At 49.3% G+C, this 20,170-nt stretch overlaps 1 protein-coding gene across 4 annotated transcripts; it reads right to left on the reverse strand.

The window, feature by feature from the left end:
• Positions 1-4,004: 4,004 nt before the first annotated feature.
• Positions 4,005-17,549, reverse strand: LOC142501214 (uncharacterized). 4 transcript variants are annotated; one of them, XM_075610774.1, is made up of 3 exons: positions 17,156-17,549; positions 15,947-16,159; positions 4,005-15,693 (listed from the first exon to the last, which is right to left on the reverse strand). In XM_075610774.1, the coding sequence occupies exon 3, from the start codon at positions 11,035-11,037 to the stop codon at positions 5,377-5,379; it is 5,661 nt and encodes a 1,886-aa protein (XP_075466889.1). In that variant the 5' UTR covers positions 11,038-15,693; positions 15,947-16,159; positions 17,156-17,549; the 3' UTR covers positions 4,005-5,376. The 4 variants fall into 4 exon arrangements, with proteins under 4 accessions (XP_075466889.1, XP_075466888.1, XP_075466887.1 ...); XM_075610773.1 differs by having other exon boundaries at positions 17,146-17,549; XM_075610772.1 differs by lacking the exon at positions 15,947-16,159.
• Positions 17,550-20,170: the final 2,621 nt, after the last annotated feature.

Here is a 20,170-nt window from a genome sequence, read left to right on the forward strand (position 1 = left end):
TGGGACGGTATCAAAGTTTGCCTCCTGGTGGACGTCAAGTGGGGTGCTCTGCTCTGTGTCTCCCACCATGGATTCATTTAACTTCACCTCCCTAATTTAGTGCAATTTATTTCGTTTTACAGTACAGTATACAATGGCGTGGTTTGTGTTATTCATTTATTTTTTATATCGGTAGTTTTTTGTCACTTGGTAAAACCAATGAGTTTGCTTTTCCTCAAAGTCGGCCAATCAGCTTCTGCCGATGTCAAATAGACTGAAATGTGTGACCCACCAAGGGAGGCTGTGTGTGAATCAACCCCCAAAGCAGAGCTGGTGCAACTCGACAGCTGTATGCCAAGTGGAAGTCGTTTTGGGGACCTGGAAGAGAAATATCTTTATAATGATATAGTGCAGAATGTTTATTTTGGGCAGAGCTGTAACTTTTAGCCTTTGAACTTTACTTAACCCTTTCAGTGCTAAAGGAGCTATTAGCAGAGAAGTGGTCAAGAGGCTCTGGCAGTGGAAGGGTTAACAACATAAGGGATAAAGCAGGTGTAGCCAACGCCAGTCCTGAAGGGCCACCAACAGGTCAGGTTTTCAGAATATCCCTGCTTCAGCACAGGTGGCTCAATCAGTGACTCCGTTGAAGCCCTTGAGGACTGGAGTTGGATGCTTAAGACTACAGCATCTGGACTTATTAAAGATTGCAAAACATTTTTTTTCCTCTGTGGTTTATAATTTGTTATATTTTGAATTTACGATCAGAAGAAGTATTTCCATATGCTGTGCTGCTATTTACCTAAAGATTGCAGGCACAGTGTGTTTAAATTACAGCGGCACAAAAAAAAACCCCATCAGATTTATATCTTAAGGAAGGCTGTAGATGGTTTAAATTATTTAGTTTAGTCTTGGAAATAACACTGCCCATAAAGTAATGAAAAACAAGTAGATGTTCAGAGATGCAGTTAGGCTAAATTATATACCGTGGTCATTTTCTCGCTAATAAATCCTGTTACATATACATAACGAGGTTTCGTTTTCACTAGTTATATATTCAATGGCAGTGGGTCTGCAACGCATTAAGGATTTAAAGCAACAATACAGATTAACTTTCCAGAGATATTTACCTCCGTAGGGGTGCAGCCATCTCTGCAGCGTTTAAAGGTGCAGGTCAAGCAGGCCAATAGGAAGCCACACCGGAGGACGTCACAGCGTGCTATTGGCCAGTGTGACACGGGACATTTAAAACGCCATTGCTTAAGGATCACAGTTTCTCTGCCTACAGGGATACCGGCACCACTACGGAGGTAAGTATCTCTACAAGCAGGGAGTCCCCGGAGCTGAAATTAACGGGGTTCAGCTCCTGAGACCCCCTGCTTTAAGCCTCTAATAAAAAATAAATATATATAAAAAATGTTTTTAAAGTTAACCCGTATTTCTGCTTTAAATGTACTCTCCAATTTACTAGGATCAAAAATGTGTATTACTTATTAATTGACTTCAAGGTTTATTTTCCATACTGATTCCATATTCCAGAGTGAAATCCTACGTTATTTTTCTGCTCTGGAGAAACATTGATCAGGCTTATCTAGGTCAGTCCTGGTCCGCACAGGTCCCCTGAGGAGCGATGGCAAAATGTGCATAGGTCTTTCTGCATGAAGGTTTTTCACATACTCCGTTATTCTTCATTTGTTTTTTTTTTAACCCACCGATTGTTGTGAATTGATTGGAAATGCATTGGTTTTTATTATAAAGTATTAAAGCAGCAGTCCAAGCTGCCGGTTTTTTGTTTTGTTTTTCCCTTTAAAGCCGTAAGTCCAAGCTGCCATTAAAAAATAAATAAATAATTCCCTTTAATATGTGCATCAATACAATCCACACAATAAGTAATTAGCTGAGTTGCCGATCGATCCGTTCACCTGTGATCGATCGGCAAAGATTCAGCTCGGGGGTTCACTAAATGAGGAGTATTCTGCAGTCAGTGTGACTTTGTAAATGGTTGCTATAGAAACAAAAAAGGCTTGTTACATTATAACAAACAGATGAACCAGGGCACTTTGGATTTTTCAACAAATTTGAACTTTATTGTGCCATAAGTACACACAACGATTTGACCGCTCTATTGGCCTTTCTGAAGTGAAGTGACATTGCGCAGCGCCGTAGCAAGTACATGCCGTCTGTCGCGGATCTCCATAGTGGACGCAACGGTGAAGGCTGATGTCACGCGGTCTCGATCGCTGGTGGTCAAAGGATTTTTATTTCAGCTGACGTCAGCGGCACGTGAGCGGTTCAGCCAATGAGGCTGAACCGCTCACGGCCACACCTCCACCACGCCCCCCACCCCCCCGGTCGCCCTCTCTTGTCTCCTGCACTATAAGCAGGAATCGCTATTACGTCGACAGCTGACATCACAATGTCGCGTCGCCCTAACTACAAGCGCAGCCTAAGTGGTAAGTACTAACAGAGACAGTAGGAGGGTCTTCTGGTGCGTGCATCTGAGATGTATAGCAGGGGTGAGCACACTTTTTATGCCGAGCTCCCCTTTTTATCCATGAAATTTCTCGGGCCCCCCCTGCCTGATGTAATCAAAATCACATGAAAAAAAACCTTTATTAAACGGTATACAATGTAAATACAAATATGTCTAAGGCCGCACATATAGTGCCCGCGACGTCACCCGTCGCCGCTAGCGAAAGTTGTATTTCGCTTTGCGGTGGCGTGGGCGACCAGGCCATTGATTGGTTCAGGGGCTGTCACATGAGGCGACAGCCCCTAAAAAATCAAATATTGCCGGCTTCAAAAAATCGCGTCGCCACGTCATGCTTACTATAAGCGCACGAGGGGCGGCGACGCATCGCCGGCACTATAAGCGTAGCCTAAATACTTACGCTGAGAGCGGTGACATCACCAACTCTCCAAGCATGAGCACAGGGTGTCCTGCATAATTTTGCAAGCATGAGCGGGGAAGTGTTTACACTTTTTATTATTATTTCTGTACATTCATAGTACGATTGATATAGTGGCAGCCGACCCTTTCCCTCGCAGAGGATCGCAGCGAAGCAGGTTGCCAGCGGAGGAGAGCAGGAACACAGCGCTATTGTAGGGCAGACACCGGAGGGAGGGGCATTTGACATCACAGCGCTGGGGTGTGCTCCTCCCCCGTACCTCCGTATCACGTGGCCCAACCTGCACTATTCTGTTTGGCCGCCCGCGCGCGCACATCTTTTTCGCCTCCGCAACCAGGTTTTGCTGCACGCACCCCACCTAAATAATCTTGCGCCCGGGGCGTCCCCCCCTCAGTTTGTGCAACGCTGCACTCAATCACAACACCCACAACCAACACACACAACCAACACACACTCAATCACAACACACACAGACAGACAACCAACAGGCACACACACACACAACACCCACTCAAATCACAACCAACACAGCACACACTCAATCACAACCAACACTCACATAATCACCACCAACACACACAACACTCAATCCCAACACCCACACACACTCAATCACAACACACACACACAGACAACCAACAGGCACAGCACACACACACACAACACACACTGCAGTCCATATATATACACACAAACACACATACACACACACACTGCAGTGTGTGTGTGTGTGTGTGTGTGTGTGTGTATGTGTATATATATATATATATATATATATATATATACACACACACACATATATATATATATACACACACACACACACACACATATACACACACACACACACACACACACACACATATACATATATTCATATATACACACACACACACACACACACCTTGTGGGTGGAGGGAGTAACTAAACCTGCTCCGGTCCCCCCATGTGCTGCAGAAAACGGGCGGGTAACAGACAGGAGGAGGAGGGCTTGTCTGTGTGCAGGGAAGGCCCCGCAGCAAGGCCCCGCCCCCTCTGCAGGCAGGCAGAGCAGGGAACCGGAAGCAGCCTCAGCACGGAGCTTCTGGCCGCCTGTGCACAGCTCTGCCCTCCCCCAGGTTTCCCTGCAAGCAGCCTGCGCCACCCCTACATAATCTGTATAGTATCAGCCTGTGGAGCTTCCCATGTGCTTCGTTAAAGAGGGAGAGCCTAAAGGTGAGCCAGGACCCCCGGCTCTTTAAAGATTACTACTAGAAGGTGTCTTATGAAGTAACATTGCTTAGTAAATGACACTACATTTTTAGGGAAGCCTCCAAAATTTTGTCTTCCAGAAATTGGGTATGCTTCTAATTTAATAGGTTTAAAAATGGATAATATGTGTAGCCCTTTTTGTGACTGCCTGCATTAAGGAACTACGGGTGTTGCATATACCTGTGGCTTCAGGAGCTCTGAGCCTCCGCTATGTGGGAGCCTGGGGTCATACCCTTACTTATCGCGGTGCAGCGCCTCCACTTGCCCAGGATCCCCATGATAGAGAATATACCCTAAGCAAGAACATAACAACCGTATTGTGCAACAGCAACCTTTTATGTATTTTGCATAATGAACAGACTAACTGCAGAGTATATATATATTAACGTTACACACACACAGTGGCTCGGCCACACCTTATCAGGGATAATGTTCTGTACACACAGGTGGCTCTGCTACTCTCTCTCCCTAGGAGTATGTCCTGTAACCAGTATCTGTATTGTACCATATGGTATCACACTGATGCCCCAATTAGTTAGTGGGAGGCGGGATCAGCGCCTGTTGACCGGTGTAGGTGCACTTGTAGACAATGATACCTTCCGGTCACTGCGGTGACCGTCACACTCCACATAGGGTCCTTAGCGTTGTTCCAGCCTTTCGCCGACCCTCCGTTATGTTGCGCCGTCTGTATCCAATCCAAGATGGCGACCGCAGCTCCGCAGCTCAAACCGCACTAAAGGGAAACGTCCCTAACAGCTATGGCCGTCCCTACAAAACGGCACCCTACGATGACAGGGGAATGCTCCTCGGGCCTGGGGAATTTCTCTCACCTAAGCGGGAAGGTCACTGACCCTCCGCTCACGCACACGAGGTTCCGCCAACCTCCTCCTTCACCTCCCTCTCGTGTCTGACCCACCGCCCACACGCATCCGGTTCCTCTATCCAGAGTCTCACACCTAATTGGTCCTCAGCCTCAGCTGACTCTCTCACAGTTCAGAGTTCAGAGTTCAGAGTCTCTACAGATTGGTTGCCCTTCGCGCGCTTCTCTCGCGCATGCGCAGCCTAACTTGTACACAGTGACCTTGCTGGCAAAAGGACAATATGGCGCTTCCTTTGTAAATAACAGCGCGGAACCTTTATATATATGCACATCCTTACATTCTCCCCTCTCCAGAATCCAACGTCCCCGCTGGTCTATCTAAACCACATATATATAACTATTTACACGACCCTCTCTTTCCTAGATTAGGTTACACATTTCGTTAAACAGTACCATCACAGATTGCATCCTATGCCGAGCCCACTGCTGAGCCTCATAATGGGGTGCCCCAAATTGATCATACGCCATCCTCATGGGAGGCTGACTGGTTCTTTGACTTCGCCGAGGTTGATTCTCCTCTGCTTCCTCTGCAGAATATCCAGTCTCAACTGGTATTTCCATCTCTACCCTTGAGGGGTTTTCAGCATTAGTACAGTCTCTTTGGGGTGTGAAACAGGGACTTTGTGGATCTAGGGACTGACTCACTGGAGTCAAATAATCAATGTTCGGGCCAAGAGGCTCTTTACCCGTGGCTCCTTCGGGAGATGCCCCCACGGCCGGAAGGCCCCTTTGAGAGGTTCCTTCCATCGGATCCTCAGAGGTGGCAATTTTTACAGTCTCTGGGCCATCCTCTGTGTGTTCAACTTCTCCATCTATGGGCGTGGCTGGAACTTCCAATTCGTCAGTCCCTACTTGAGGTATGGGAAGTAGATGATTCCTATGCCACACTTTTACGCGGCCTTCTGCATCCTTGATCCGGTACACAGGAAGGCCAGGCATCTGTGACTCCACCTCATACACACCTTCCCGCCACCGGTCCGCCAATTTATGCTTCCCAGGAACACCTAAGTTGCGTAAGAGGACCGCATCTCCGGGGTGAATTTCCTTGTGACGTACTTTGTGATCGTAGCGCCTTTTATTTCCCGCATTCAATTGCGCTGTCGTCCGTTCAGCCAATTTATAGGCCAGCTGTAAACTGTCCCTTAGTCGCTGTACATATCGAAAATGCGTTCTATTGGATACCCCATCGGTAGATATCCGCAGACGCACATCCACCGGTAACCGGGCTTCTCTGCCGAACATCAAAAAATACGGGGTATATCCGGTGGACTCATGTCGGGTACAATTATACGCATGTACCAAGGCTTCGACGTGTTTACTCCACTCCGTCTTTTGCGGGCTCGTCAAGGTTCCTAACATATCTAACAGAGTGCGATTCAACCGTTCAGGCAAAGCATCCCCTTCGGGGTGGTACGGGGTAGTACGCGACTTGGCAATGTTCAGTAGTGCGAGTAACTCCCGTATCAATGCACTCTCGAAATCCCTGCCCTGATCAGAGTGAAGACGATTGGGTAACCCATAGTGAATTAAATATTTCTCCCACAGTACTCGGGCCACCGTTACGGCCTTTTGGTCTTTCGTAGGGAACGCTTGGGCGTACCTAGTATAGTGGTCAGTGATCACGAGAACATTACTAACGCCCCGACTGTCGGGCTCGATACAGAGAAAATCCATACACACCAAGTCCATGGGGCCCGAGCTTTTCAAGTGTGCCATGGGGGCCGACCTGGTGGGCACTGTCTTTCTTTGCAAACAACGATTACACCTCCGACAATGTCGCTCCACGGACTCCCTCATTCTAGGCCAATAGAACCTATCCTGTAGTAGCCCAAATGTCTTGTCAATGCCCAGGTGGCCATGGTCATCGTGAAGGGCCCGGAGGACTACGGTTCTCAAGCGTTCCGGCAAAAACAGCTGGCGCCGATCGGGATGATTATGATAGGGTATCACCCGATATAACAAACAATTGTCCATTTCGAACTTCCCAAACTCATTTGACAGGAGTTTCACCAAGTCTTTGGGGGCTCGCTTCAGTATAGAAGGGTTATCTTGTTGTACCGCTTGACGGGCTAGCTCCACTATGGGGTCTTGAGTTTGATAATGCACTAGATCCCTCCACGAGATGATATTATCTTCAGTGATGTTCATCCCTTCTCGACCTTGATAGGCCCGAGGAATAGCCCGCGACTGACATCCCAACGAGTCAACAACCCGTAATTCCGAGAATGCTACTTGGTTGTCGACTACCACAGCCACGGAGCAGAGGGCACGAATCCCCGGACCCGGTATCTCTTCCCAGACTTCCTCATCAGGGGTGGATTGAAGGCCAGGTCGACGAGAAAGGGCGTCGGCACCTATGTTGGTGGGTCCGGGTTTGTATTTAAGGTTGAACCTGTAGTTGGCTAGAGCAGCTAACCAACGGTGTCCCGTGGCATCTAATTTGGCAGATGTATTTATATATGTCATGGGATTGTTGTCCGTACGTACTTCGAACTGTACCCCATACAGGTAGTCATGCAGCTTGTCCACCACAGCCCATTTTAGCGCCAAGAATTCCAGTTTATGGACCGGGTAGTTCTGTTCGCTAGGGGTCAAGCTTCGGCTCGCATAGGCCACCGGACGTAGCCCGGTCTCATACTTCTGATGCAAGACCGCTCCTAAGCCATTAAGGCTAGCATCGACATGTAGGACATATTCTCGTTCTGGGTCCGCATAGGCCAAGACGGGAGCCTGAGTGAGGCTGGCCTTTAAGTTCATGAAGGCCTGTTCACATTCCGGGGTCCATGTCTCCCCAAAGGGCGTCTGTGCCGTGATTCCCTTCCTCTCGGTTTCTCCCGGATATACTTTTAGAAGATCGTTCAATCGCTTGGCCTTGCTAGAATAGCCCTCAACGAACCGGCGATAGTAGCCACAAAATCCCAAGAAGGACCGCAACTCTTGGACATTATGAGGTCTAGGCCAATTCACCACCGCCTCTATCTTCCCTGGATCGGTGGATACTCCATCAGCCGATACAATATGACCCACATACGTCACGGAGGATCGACAGAACTTGCATTTGTCCAGAGACAGTTTTAGACCCTCCCCCTGAAGTCTATCCAGCACCTTCATCAGCCTCTCGGAGTGCTCCTCTAGAGTCCGCCCGAACACGATAATGTCGTCCAGGTACACCAAGCATTCTCGCGGGTTCAGGTCTCCGAGGGTTTTTTCCATTAATCTCTGGAATGTGGCCGGGGCCCCGCAGATCCCTTGTGGCATGCGGGTAAATTGGTAAAACCCTAATGGACAGATGAAGGCCGTTTTTTCTTGGTCTTCCTGGCCCATGGGTACTTGGTAGTACCCGGACCTGAGATCGAGCACACTGAACCATTTACTTCCCGTCAGAGCGTTCAGGAGATCCTCGATTCGGGGCAGTGTATACTGATCGGGGATAGTACGGGTATTCAGAGTTCTGTAATCCACACAGAGACGGACCGTCCCGTTCTTCTTGCGGACTACCACGATGGGTGAGGCGTAAGGGCTCCGAGATTCCTGCACGATGCCAGCCGTTTCCATCTCGGCGAGTAATCTCCTCACTTCTTCAACATCCCTGGGGGCAAGCCGGCGGGAGCGCTCCCGGAAGGGGGTAGCGTCGCTCATTCGGATGGTATGGTGGGCACTGCGACTGCACCCCACATCCATATCACTAGTGGAGAACACACTCCTTCGGTCGTGTAGCTCGTTCTGCAGTCTCTCCCTCCATTCATCCGGGAGTGGCGAATCACCGAAGTCAAATTCCAACACTGAATCAGAGGTAGTAGGGGAGCACCTAGATTGTCTCGTCGGGACCCTCTCCTCGGGAGTCACGGGGTATATTCTTCCCAGCGTCTGCCGCCGGTCAATAGTCATGGGATACGGGGATATATTCTGCACGTACACCCAGGTGCGACTCGGAATCTTCCCGGGCCATTTCTTTACGGAGGCCAGTACTTTGTAGCCCAACCGTTGTTCGTCTTGGGCCACACTTTCCACGGTGAAGAGTTGATCCTCCGACCGTCGTCGGGGGTAGTGACAAGCAGCGACCATCATTCGTCCTTCCCCCGGGGGAATTTGAGTCAGCCCCCATTCTTGGCTGTAAAGGACGCCATACTCCTCTTCAGTCGCAATTTTACCGCAGACCTCTTGGAGGGCGGGGCAGGCCGCTAGGGCCAGCAGCGGGGCTTCTCCCGCTTCCTGCAAAAACTGGCGGAATACCGCGCGCACAATGTCAGCGTTGGTCCCCAAGATGATTGGGGCGCTGGGGTGGTCCTGAGGTTCAGGGCACACTAAGGCCTCCACTTCCATGGGGTGATGTTTACCCGTGTTCAGCTGGAGAATATCTAACTGCACCTTTACTACTCCGTCTATGGGGTAATCCTCATGACTCAATCCCCGTAGTCGCAAGGCATCCGCAGATAGTAACGGCAATTGGTGTAGGTGTTGGTCATAGAAGGGCCGGTATACGATGGTCACTTGGGAGCCCGTATCCAACAATGCGGCGGCGTAGATGCCCTCGATAACTACCTGAATAATGGAGGCGGGGCCAATTCGGTGGCTCTGAGAGGGTGTTGATGCCTTTTCATCCTCCAGAGTTTGGCACGGCATTGACTGGGCCGGTCGGGACGACGTCCTCCGCAAGGTGGGGCAGCGGGCCCGTAAATGTCCCATCTTTCCGCATGCGTAGCACTGCATTTGGCTGAGGTAATCCTCGCCTCTCCTGGTTGGTGAACTTCGCCCGGTCGGGGGACGAGATCTGGGTGTCACTGGGGGGATGACATCCTCGGGGTCGGGATCCCCAGATTCGGGCACGTCAGGCTTGGGTTCCACTTTCTTGACTTCCTTACTCCCGGGCTGTGGCTTCTTCCCGGTGGCCAGGTCACGCCCTAACAACACCGTCTCGTGCGCTTGGACCCGATCCATTAGGTCGTGAAACGACAAGGCTTGTCCGGGCGTTAGGCAGCTACTGACCCGCACCGACACGGGGTGTAGGGGTAGGAGCCCCCTCAACAGCTGAGTGGTGCGTAGTCCGTTGGCTTGTATCCTCGGCAACACGCCTTTCCTCACCAGATTCCAAAGGTCCAGGTGTAGTCGCCTGAGAAAATCGGACACCATTTCCCCTTCCTTCTGGGCTAACGCATGGAATTTGGCCATCAAAGCATACGTGTCCACCGGAGCTCCATACGCCTTTGTCAGGCAGTAGATGAGATCTGCCGCATCAGCTTCCGGATTGTCATCTCGGTAGTAGTGCACCATGTGGGACGCGGGGGGCCGTAAGCACTCAACGATGCGCTGTCTGCGGACCGCGTCCGTGCAGGTCCATTCAGGCAGTACCTGTTCGGTATGATCCAACCAGTCCTCTATCCCTACTTCCCCTTGGGGCGTGGGTTTCTCACCGGAGAAGGCCTTTAACTTCCTGTACTGGAGCGACTGGGTGGTGTTGTGGAGAGCGGCGGCTATGGCGGGAATAGAGGTGTCTCCCGGTAAGCTATCCCCGACTGCGGGGTAAGTGTCCAATCTTGATAAGCTAAGTCGGTTGAGGCCAGACCGCAGGCCGGACGGGGTGGGTGAGGAGCCTAGGTTCAGGGCTGCCGGCCAGCGAGGGTGCAGGCCACGGTCAGGGGAGTGGTCGGGGCCTCCGGTCGCGGCACCTACGGCGGGTGTATACTCTCTCTGTGGGGTGGAGGTGGCCAGGGGCGCAGGGGTGTCCGCCTGGACTATGGGGCAGCGCACCCCCGGGGCCTCGGGCAGCAGCAGTATACGGGGTAACGCCTCGGGGCATATATCTTGTTCAGTGGCATACAAGATCCGGCGCCAGGCCTGGTCGCGGTCATAAAAATGGTCTTGTACTTGGGCATTGTCCAGGAGCGGAAGCTTTCGGACCTGCTCGGTCACTGTGCCTAACGAGATCGTGGCGGGGACATGGCCCAGCGCGAAAGCACGGTTCAGGGGAATCCTGCGCCGCTGGGCCCACTTGCGCACCTCGAGCGCAGAGGGCACCGACATGATGTGGGTTGGTTGCACAATAGAGACAAAAAAAAAATGTGGGGGCACCCCAGGTCTAAGATCTCAGCAGCGCCTCCAAATGTAGCCCTTTTTGTGACTGCCTGCATTAAGGAACTACGGGTGTTGCATATACCTGTGGCTTCAGGAGCTCTGAGCCTCCGCTATGTGGGAGCCTGGGGTCATACCCTTACTTATCGCGGTGCAGTGCCTCCACTTGCCCAGGATCCCCATGATAGAGAATATACCCTAAGCAAGAACATAACAACCGTATTGTGCAACAGCAACCTTTTATGTATTTTGCATAATGAACAGACTAACTGCAGAGTATATATATATTAACGTTACACACACACAGTGGCTCGGCCACACCTTATCAGGGATAATGTTCTGTACACACAGGTGGCTCTGCCACTCTCTCTCCCTAGGAGTATGTCCTGTAACCAGTATCTGTATTGTACCATATGGTATCACACTGATGCCCCAATTAGTTAGTGGGAGGCGGGATCAGCGCCTGTTGACCGGTGTAGGTGCACTTGTAGACAATGATACCTTCCGGTCACTGCGGTGACCGTCACACTCCACATAGGGTCCTTAGCGTTGTTCCAGCCTTTCGCCGACCCTCCGTTATGTTGCGCCGTCTGTATCCAATCCAAGATGGCGACCGCAGCTCCGCAGCTCAAACCGCACTAAAGGGAAACGTCCCTAACAGCTATGGCCGTCCCTACAAAACGGCACCCTACGATGACAGGGGAATGCTCCTCGGGCCTGGGGAATGTCTCTCACCTAAGCGGGAAGGTCACTGACCCTCCGCTCACGCACACGAGGTTCCGCCAACCTCCTCCTTCACCTCCCTCTCGTGTCTGACCCACCGCCCACACGCATCCGGTTCCTCTATCCAGAGTCTCACACCTAATTGGTCCTCAGCCTCAGCTGACTCTCTCACAGTTCAGAGTTCAGAGTTCAGAGTCTCTACAGATTGGTTGCCCTTCGCGCGCTTCTCTCGCGCATGCGCAGCCTAACTTGTACACAGTGACCTTGCTGGCAAAAGGACAATATGGCGCTTCCTTTGTAAATAACAGCGCGGAACCTTTATATATATGCACATCCTTACATATGTTTGTGGGTGGAGTGTTTTTTCTTTGTTTTTGTTTTTTTACATCTACTGTATAATTAAGAACCTTTCTCTGCAGTTCTGGTTTGATTCATAAGGGTTGGACCCCTCCACCCCCCTAAATGGTTCCCCTGGTTAATTATCCTTTTTCTAAAGAATGATTGTTGCAGAAACACCATGTGTAATAATAATATGTCTGTAACTTCGCAGAGGCTGAGGAGATACAAAGTCTCCTCCTCACCCAGATACACACATACACACACGTGCTCGATATCAGTGCATGTGATCTTGGAAAACAGGAGAGCGATTTATAACCTTCAGATTTCAATGCAACAGAAACTTTTATATTTTTTTAGAGATGCAGTCCCACCTAGGATCAAATCCAGAAGCTTGAATGGAAGTTGATGCATTGTCAACAGGGTTGCCACCTTCCATTGAAGGCTAACCCGGAGACTTTTTGCAATAAACATTTTTACATTTATTTATCTTACCTGCAGCGGCATCTCCCCGTTCAAGATCCTTTCAGCAAGGCTCCGCGACGTCAAAGTGTGCACGTTGTCATGACAACGTGGCGTCACGCGGCGTCAAGCTGCCACGAGGCGTCACGTGACATCCCGTTGTCATGGCAACGGCATGCCGCGACATCACGTAGCGTCCCGTTGTCATGGCAATGCGGCGCCATTTGTCGTTGATCAGCCATGTTGACGGGATTTGCAGGGGGAGATGCTGCCCGGAGATTTTTCGGGTAAACCCGCAGCCCGGAGATAAGTGGCTGAAACCTGTAGTCTCCGGGTCAAACCCGGAGTGGTGGCAACCCTGATTGTCAACTGTGTGTTTGTATATATGTATGTATATCTTTATTCATATAGTGCCATCTATGTACATAGCGCTTCACAGCAGTACACGTGACATAATAATATAATACATAATGGGAATAAGCGCTTCAGCCATAAAATTAACATTAGATAAAGGAGTCCCTGCCCCGAAGAGCTTACAATCTAAGTTTCCGGGCTTCTCACTGTACTAATTAAAAGGCTAAGTTAAATACAGGCAATGACATGTTTAACAGGCCCAACACTGGTAAGTGATAAAGTGATTGCTTAAAGCAGCAATACTACATTTCTCCCCCCCCCCCTTTTTTTTTTCTTTTCTTATTTGTAAATGTAAGGCCTGGGTCCCGCTGCGCTCGGTGGCGTGGGCGGCCACACGCGAGTTCCCCACCAGCAGGGGAATCCTGCGGAGCCGGTCCCGGTCCCCCCTGGCTGCACAGCTTACTACACGCTGTGGCGCGTCAGCCGCTATGGGATACAAGAGAATGGTGTTCCCTAGCGTTGACGCGTCACGTGGTGTGGCTGTGAGCCAATGGGGAGGCTTCGGGGAGCGGGGAGGAGTGTGGGGGGAAAGCAGCATGAGTGCCTGTCTGTGTGTGTGTATGTGTGTGTGCCTGAGTGCGTGAGTGCCTGCCTCTGTCTGTGTGTGTGTGTGTGTGTTGCTTTACTTACCCGAGCCGTGGAGGGAGGGGGGGGAGAGTAGCGGGTCCCTCCGCTCAAGCCACGCCCCCCCTCCCGCTCAAACCTCCCACTCCCGCCCACCTCCCGCTCCGGCTCCCGCTCCCTACAGACCGCATATCGCGGTCTGTGTATGTCAGCGCACCGCCTGTCTGCAGTGCGGGCGCGCTGACTCTGGGAGCGGGGCCTTAGCCTAAAGCATGTGACGATGTATAATTCTACATTCGTACCTAAGCTGGCAATCGGGTAATAAATCTGTTAAAATCCTGATTGTGGGCCAAGGGCCGCCAACTTGGGGTGGGGGGTGGGGGGCGGTGGGGGAAGCAGGGACAAGTGTCCCGGGCCCTGCTGGAAGTTCTGCGACCGACCGCCGGGCCCCCGGCTGTTCCCAGCTCATGCGGCCTCTCCCCAGTGCTGGGCCTTTGCCAGTGCGTGGCAGAAGCTGGGCACGACTTTCCAGTGGAAGTGAGAGGCCCGGGGTGGGGGAGAGAGGAAGGCCTGGCAGGACTCCCCAGCGGGAGAGAGAGGCCAGACGCGGGGGAGAGAGGCAGGCCTAGCAGGATGCCCCGGCGGGAGAGAGAGGCCCAACGCAGGGGAGAGAGGCAGGCCTAGCAGGATGCCCCGGCGGGAGAGAGAGGCCCGACGTGGGGGAGAGAGGCAGGCCTGGCAGGACTCCCCGGCGGGAGAGAGAGGCCCAACGCAGGGGAGAGAGGCAGGCCTAGCAGGATGCCCCGGCGGGAGAGAGAGGCCCGGTGCATGGGAGAGCGGCAGGCCTAGCAGGATGCCCCGACAGGAGAGAGAGGCCCGACGCGGGGGAGAAAGGCAGGCCTGGTGTGGGAGAGGCAAGCCTGGCAAGAGGCACAGCAGGGGGCACCAGCGTGGGAGAGAGGCCCGACGCGAGAAGAGAGTCATCCCTGGCAGGAGGCGCTGGGGAGAGCTGAGCCACCAAAGGCCTGAGATCACCAGCAAGGTAACTGTGTGTGTGTGTGTGTGTGTGTGTGTTCAGGGGGGGGGGGGGAATATTGTATTGTGTGTGGGGGTATTATATTTCTTGTGTGGGAGGGTGGGTATTGTATTGTGTGTGTGGAGATGGGGGTATTGTATTTATTTTGTGTGAGGATGTGCGGTATTGTGCGGAATTATTGTGGGGGTATTGTGTGTGTGTGTCCAGTGGGGGAGTGTGTGTGAGTGGGGTAATTAAGTGATAGCGGAGGGGGGGGAGAGCGTGAGAGGAGAGAAGCGGTGGGGGGGGGGAAGAGCGGGAGAGGAGAGAAGCGGTGGGTGAGAGTGAGGAAAAGGGGGAAAAGTGAGAAAAATACATGGGGAGAGGGGGGGGAATAGAGGAGGTGTGAAAGTGGGAGGGGCTCGCAAAGCCACTGGCACGGGGACGGCCCTGTGTGGGCAGGACAAGGACTGGCTGTTAAGGGAAATGCCTGGACACAGTCGCCTGCATACTCGGCCGGGTGATGGACGGATTGTAATATATATATATTGTACCTTCCAAATATGCATTTCTGATAGCGCCCCTGCCTGCTTGTATTGGTGGGGATATAAAATTAGCTATTGTTTTATGGTGCTTAATGATTCAATATGTATAATATACCATTTAAAGAGAGAGAAAAAATGTAAATACATTTTTAATTATTTTTTAACTTTAGTTTCTTTTTGTTTTTTTCTTATTTTCATGACAACAATTCCTCAGTCAGTTATTTGTAAGGGCGCATTGTTCTCTGTGCCTTTTTTGGTGGGTGGGTGTACAAGGACATGTCAGTTTGGCTTGTAACAGAAGCAGCAGTAAAACCAGTTCTACTGTATACTATGTGCAGTTACTAGAAAGCCTCAGTTCTTTGTTTTTATGATCGTGTTTTCTTGCTTGCTCTGGAACACTCAGTTCAGTTCAGAGCTAAGAACTTCATTCAGCGCCTTGACAGACACTCCCACTGTCCAGCCGTTCCCATGAGTTCACTCTCCTGTCTGAGCACTTCTCTGCCATTAGCACTGGAACAATATGTGGTTTCAGGACATTTCAGGATGGCTCTAGAAGACATGCAAAGGTATCCATTTATCAATTCCTCTCAACTGGGGCAAACATGGGGCAAAAAAAACAGCTTCAAATTTATCAAAGCAAAAAATCCTTGCAGGCGTTAATTCAATATACTCGGAGTGGCTTAAAGCAGCAATCCTGCTTCCCTTATTTTTTTTTAGAGTTATAGTTTTGAAGCACGGGGTCTCCAGAGCTGAGCCACATTCATTTCAACTCCGGGGACTCGCTGCTTCCCGAGATATTTACCTCCATAAGGGGAGCTGGTAGCAGCTGCCAGGAGAGTCAATAGGAAGCCGTGACATCATCCCTTGAAGGCTTCCAATTGGCCCCCATGACCAGGACATTTAAACTTGGGGAGCTGCTTCCGGCATCCTCTACGGAGGTCTGTAACTCAGGGAGCAGGGGTTGCCCGGAGCTGAAACGAACGCGTTTCAGCCCCTGGAGATCCCTGCTTCACACCTAGCAAAAGAAAAAAAATGGAGGGTGTGGGGGGTGAAGCATTAATTGGTGGGGGGGGGGGAGGTAGCCTTTACTACTTTAAACCAATTTGCTAGTATATTGTATCCGGAGAACCCCGTTTGAATATCAGTGTCAGCTCGTTTTGTGATACGAGGAAAGTGACTTTACCTCCCTGTGCTTCAAGCAACAAAAATTAGATTGTAAGCTTTTCGGGCAAAGAGTCACTGTGCCTGCAAAGTTCTATGTCCAAAACCGTGTACACTGTCGGCACTATAAATAAAATTGCAAAAGAAAAGTATGTTCCTTTTGAAAACAGACCTTCAACGTATGGCACTTGAAATAATAATACTAATAATACTAATCATAATAATAATTTAGTTATTCAGTGTGGGCTACCTGAACTTCAAAACAAGAGAAAACCTCAATTTTTTTTAACACAGCTTCCACTATTTGTATTTAAATTGTATAGCATTACATGTACACACAATATGAGTGGTGGTAAATGCCCTCTGATAAAACAATTGGTCAAACCTACTTTTGTTCTGCATACAGTACGTATGTTATCAGTTGCCAATAGCTCTAATTAACTGTGGGTTCTCAGCTTTTATGAGTGCGGACTTCTTCATTAGGTACAGGTCCCAAAACACAGATTCTGTACATGCTACATAGGTACAGTTGGGCAGTATACAAAAACTGCCTTCATATAAATATGCCTTACATCAGGAGTGGCCAACTCTAGTCCTCAAAGGCCACCAGCAGGTCAGGTTTTAAGGATATCCCTGCTTCAGCACAGGCAGCTCAGTCAGTGACTGAGCCACTTGTGCTGACGCAGGGATATCCTTAAAACCTGACCTGTTGGTGGCCCTTGATTACTGGAGTTGGTCACTGCTTCCTTACACGCTGGCACACAAAGCACATACACGAACGGCCACGTGTACATGCATATATACTTATACATAGATACACACACTGGCATCAACACCTACTTTGACGTACAGTATACTGGCAGTATAGCTGGAGAAGAAGTCAATTAGAGGAGGAAAGTCACAAATTAACCCCTTCAACGCCAGAAATCCGTGGAACAAATTGCTTTGCCGTTTCTGGGTAACCCGTGCTTTGCCAGTCATGGGATTCACCATCATTTTGTGTTCGAACGATAGACTCCCTCCAATGAATTTCAAAACACTAGCGAGAATAGCGTTACATGTACGTTGTGCAATACACAAGTAAGCATAAAAAGCCCTAAAGGTCCTGTTGATGCTTTGGTCTTTCTAGGAACGTCACGTTGCTCAATGTTCTGGCACGGAGCCTGGAGTCAGGATCATTCCTCCTATTCCACATGCAGCAAAGAACTTTCACTGCTTCATCTGAATGGAATGGCACAACATGTTATGCACTTTATATAAGCAGCACTAACATCTAAAGATAAAGAAATCAATTATACATGGTCTATAACCAGGTGCTTTCCCTACTTTATATGCACAGTGCAGCTTCTTGTCAACAAGAGAGTACAAACATACAGTGTAGTAGTTCTGTGCTTCAATCTTCAAAACGGATAAATAGGGAAGAAGTTGGATCGTCTACGAAACGCGTTGGGGAGAGCAGGAAGTGGACAACTCACCAAACCCAGGACCATGAGAACCGGAAGTGACTTCATGAACCAGCTACCGGAACTGACACTACATCACTGGTGTGATGGACGGTGAACACTATACACAATGCAGCAAATCTTTACGTCACATTTGTCTCTCTAGGCCCCTTTCTTTCTATCTTTGTGAGTTCAATAAATGAAGCTACTTTTATTCCAAGATTTATATTATAAAGTTTGACACAGCTGTCTGTGAGTAGGTTTGCACGTCCTCTTTTGGAGTTCACAACATGTTATATAACTGCATTGAAGTGATACACAATCAGCTTAGCTCTGGAAGTAAATAATGCACACTAGAGAGTGAAAAAAAAGACTCCCGGGAGCAAAGTATTTGTTATTAATCGTTTTAAAGCACACCTGGCTTACAGGCAGTCCTCGTTTTACAACGCTTCGTTTTACAATGAATGGCTTATCCAACGCTACGCAATGCATACCTATATTCATTTTTACAACGCCAAAACGGCTTATCCAACGCTCTTATGACGCTTTGCAAAGTTTTTTGTGTATATAATATATATATATATTATACTATATTATACTATATAATATATTATATTTTTATATTATATATTAAGTAATATTATATATATAATACAGTATATGCACTATATAATTTATGTGTATGCTGCATATCTAATTGTCTGCGTAAAATATTTTGTGTATTTTAGCATTAAAAATGCCTTCAGGAACGGAACCTTTCATTTAAACAGTGTTCCTATGGGAAAACGTGTTTCGCTTTACAACGTTTCGCTATCCAACGCCATTTTGAGTAACGCATTGTGTCGGATAACCGAGGACTGCCTGTATTGTGTTCTCACACTGAAAACCTAAAGAAATTAGGATTATATTTGGAACGCCCCGCGGAGCAAAAATAACATGCAGCAGCATAGAGTAGTTCTTAGTAGGACTGCTTTATACTAAACAAGGGATTGCTTATTTAAGGAAGCAATGCATCAAGAAAAGTTGAGTTAACACATAGGGGTCAATTTATTGTCCATGTTTGTTTTTGTAAAGAGATTAAGCAACGCGAACATTTGACGTACACTTTGCCGATCGCCTTGGCCATATTTATAAAAACCTTCCTGCTCGCATAACGTATATGGAGCTAATATTAGCGCCGTTTCTGCCTTGCCCACCACTAAAGTCTTGGCGGTTAGAAATGACGATTTTTAGCCTGTTTTTTGGACTGAAGCACTGGGATGTCCCAATAAATAGCATAAATGTCAATGCGCCATTGTTAATATTTTGACTCCGCCCACAACGCCACCTACTGACTCATGAAACCGCTCCCGCGATCGTAACAGGACGCAAAGCGGAATCCAAACAGGAACATGACGTCACGTAGCTTAATAAATAGACGCAGTAACACAGTAAGTACAAGCAGCATATATTATGCGCGTAACTAGCATGATTTTGCCACGCTATCCTAATTGATGACACTACCCCTCACTGTCCCATCCATCAGTACTATAGTATTTCAGGCAGTGTACAGAACTTTTTCTGGTGTGCTACGTGCCTCTGACAAGTTTTTTTAGGTAGACATGGTTAAGCCAACTAAAACTTTGTTACTTTGTGCATAGAAAGTGTAGAAAATAGCTGCAAAAACATGATAACATGAATAGTCCGAAAGTCCTATTCTGGTGCAAAGTAACAGGCATATTCAAAATGGCTCTTTTTGGCAGCAATGTAGTGACTTTGGGGGTTATTATGTGGCAGCAAAGAACTTAGGGGGAGAGGTGGAGATGCAAGAAAGTATCAGACAACCTACAATATTTTCTTTTACTTTTCATAGGGCTTCACTGTAAGGAAACATGATACTGTATGTCCCATAGCAGGGGGAGGAGGGGTTATTATGTGTGTATTGGGGGAGGGGGTTATTGTGAGTGCGTGAATGTGTATTGGGGGAGGTGGGGTTTGTGTGTGTATGTGTGTGTATTTGGGCAGTGGGGTTATTGTGAGTGTGTGTTGGGGGATTATTAAGGGGGGGGGTTGAGTGGGGAGGGCAGGTTGCGTGTGAAGAGGGGAGAGTGAGAAGGGGGGAGATAAATAGATGAGGGGAAGTGTGAGGTGGGAGTGTAAGGCCGAGTTCAGGGTGTATACGACGCGACGTGCGCGCGTACGAGCGGAACAGTGCCGTGGTTTTAAATGAACCATGTCAGAGTGCAATTTCTTGTTGCGGCAAAGTACAGCGTTGTCGCGGCTACATTTTGCCGCAACGACCGAAATGGATTTTTCGGGCTGCAGTCGCATCACGTGAGCTGGTTCAGCGAACCAGCTCCGTGACACGGTCGCCACGCCCCCAAACGCCGTGACCCGACTCCTGCAGCCTGAACACAGATCGCTGGGCTGCAGGAGCGCGCGGC

Source organism: Ascaphus truei, chromosome 8 (genome assembly GCF_040206685.1).
Source record: "Ascaphus truei isolate aAscTru1 chromosome 8, aAscTru1.hap1, whole genome shotgun sequence".
In the NCBI taxonomy this organism is placed as follows: domain Eukaryota; kingdom Metazoa; phylum Chordata; class Amphibia; order Anura; family Ascaphidae; genus Ascaphus; species Ascaphus truei.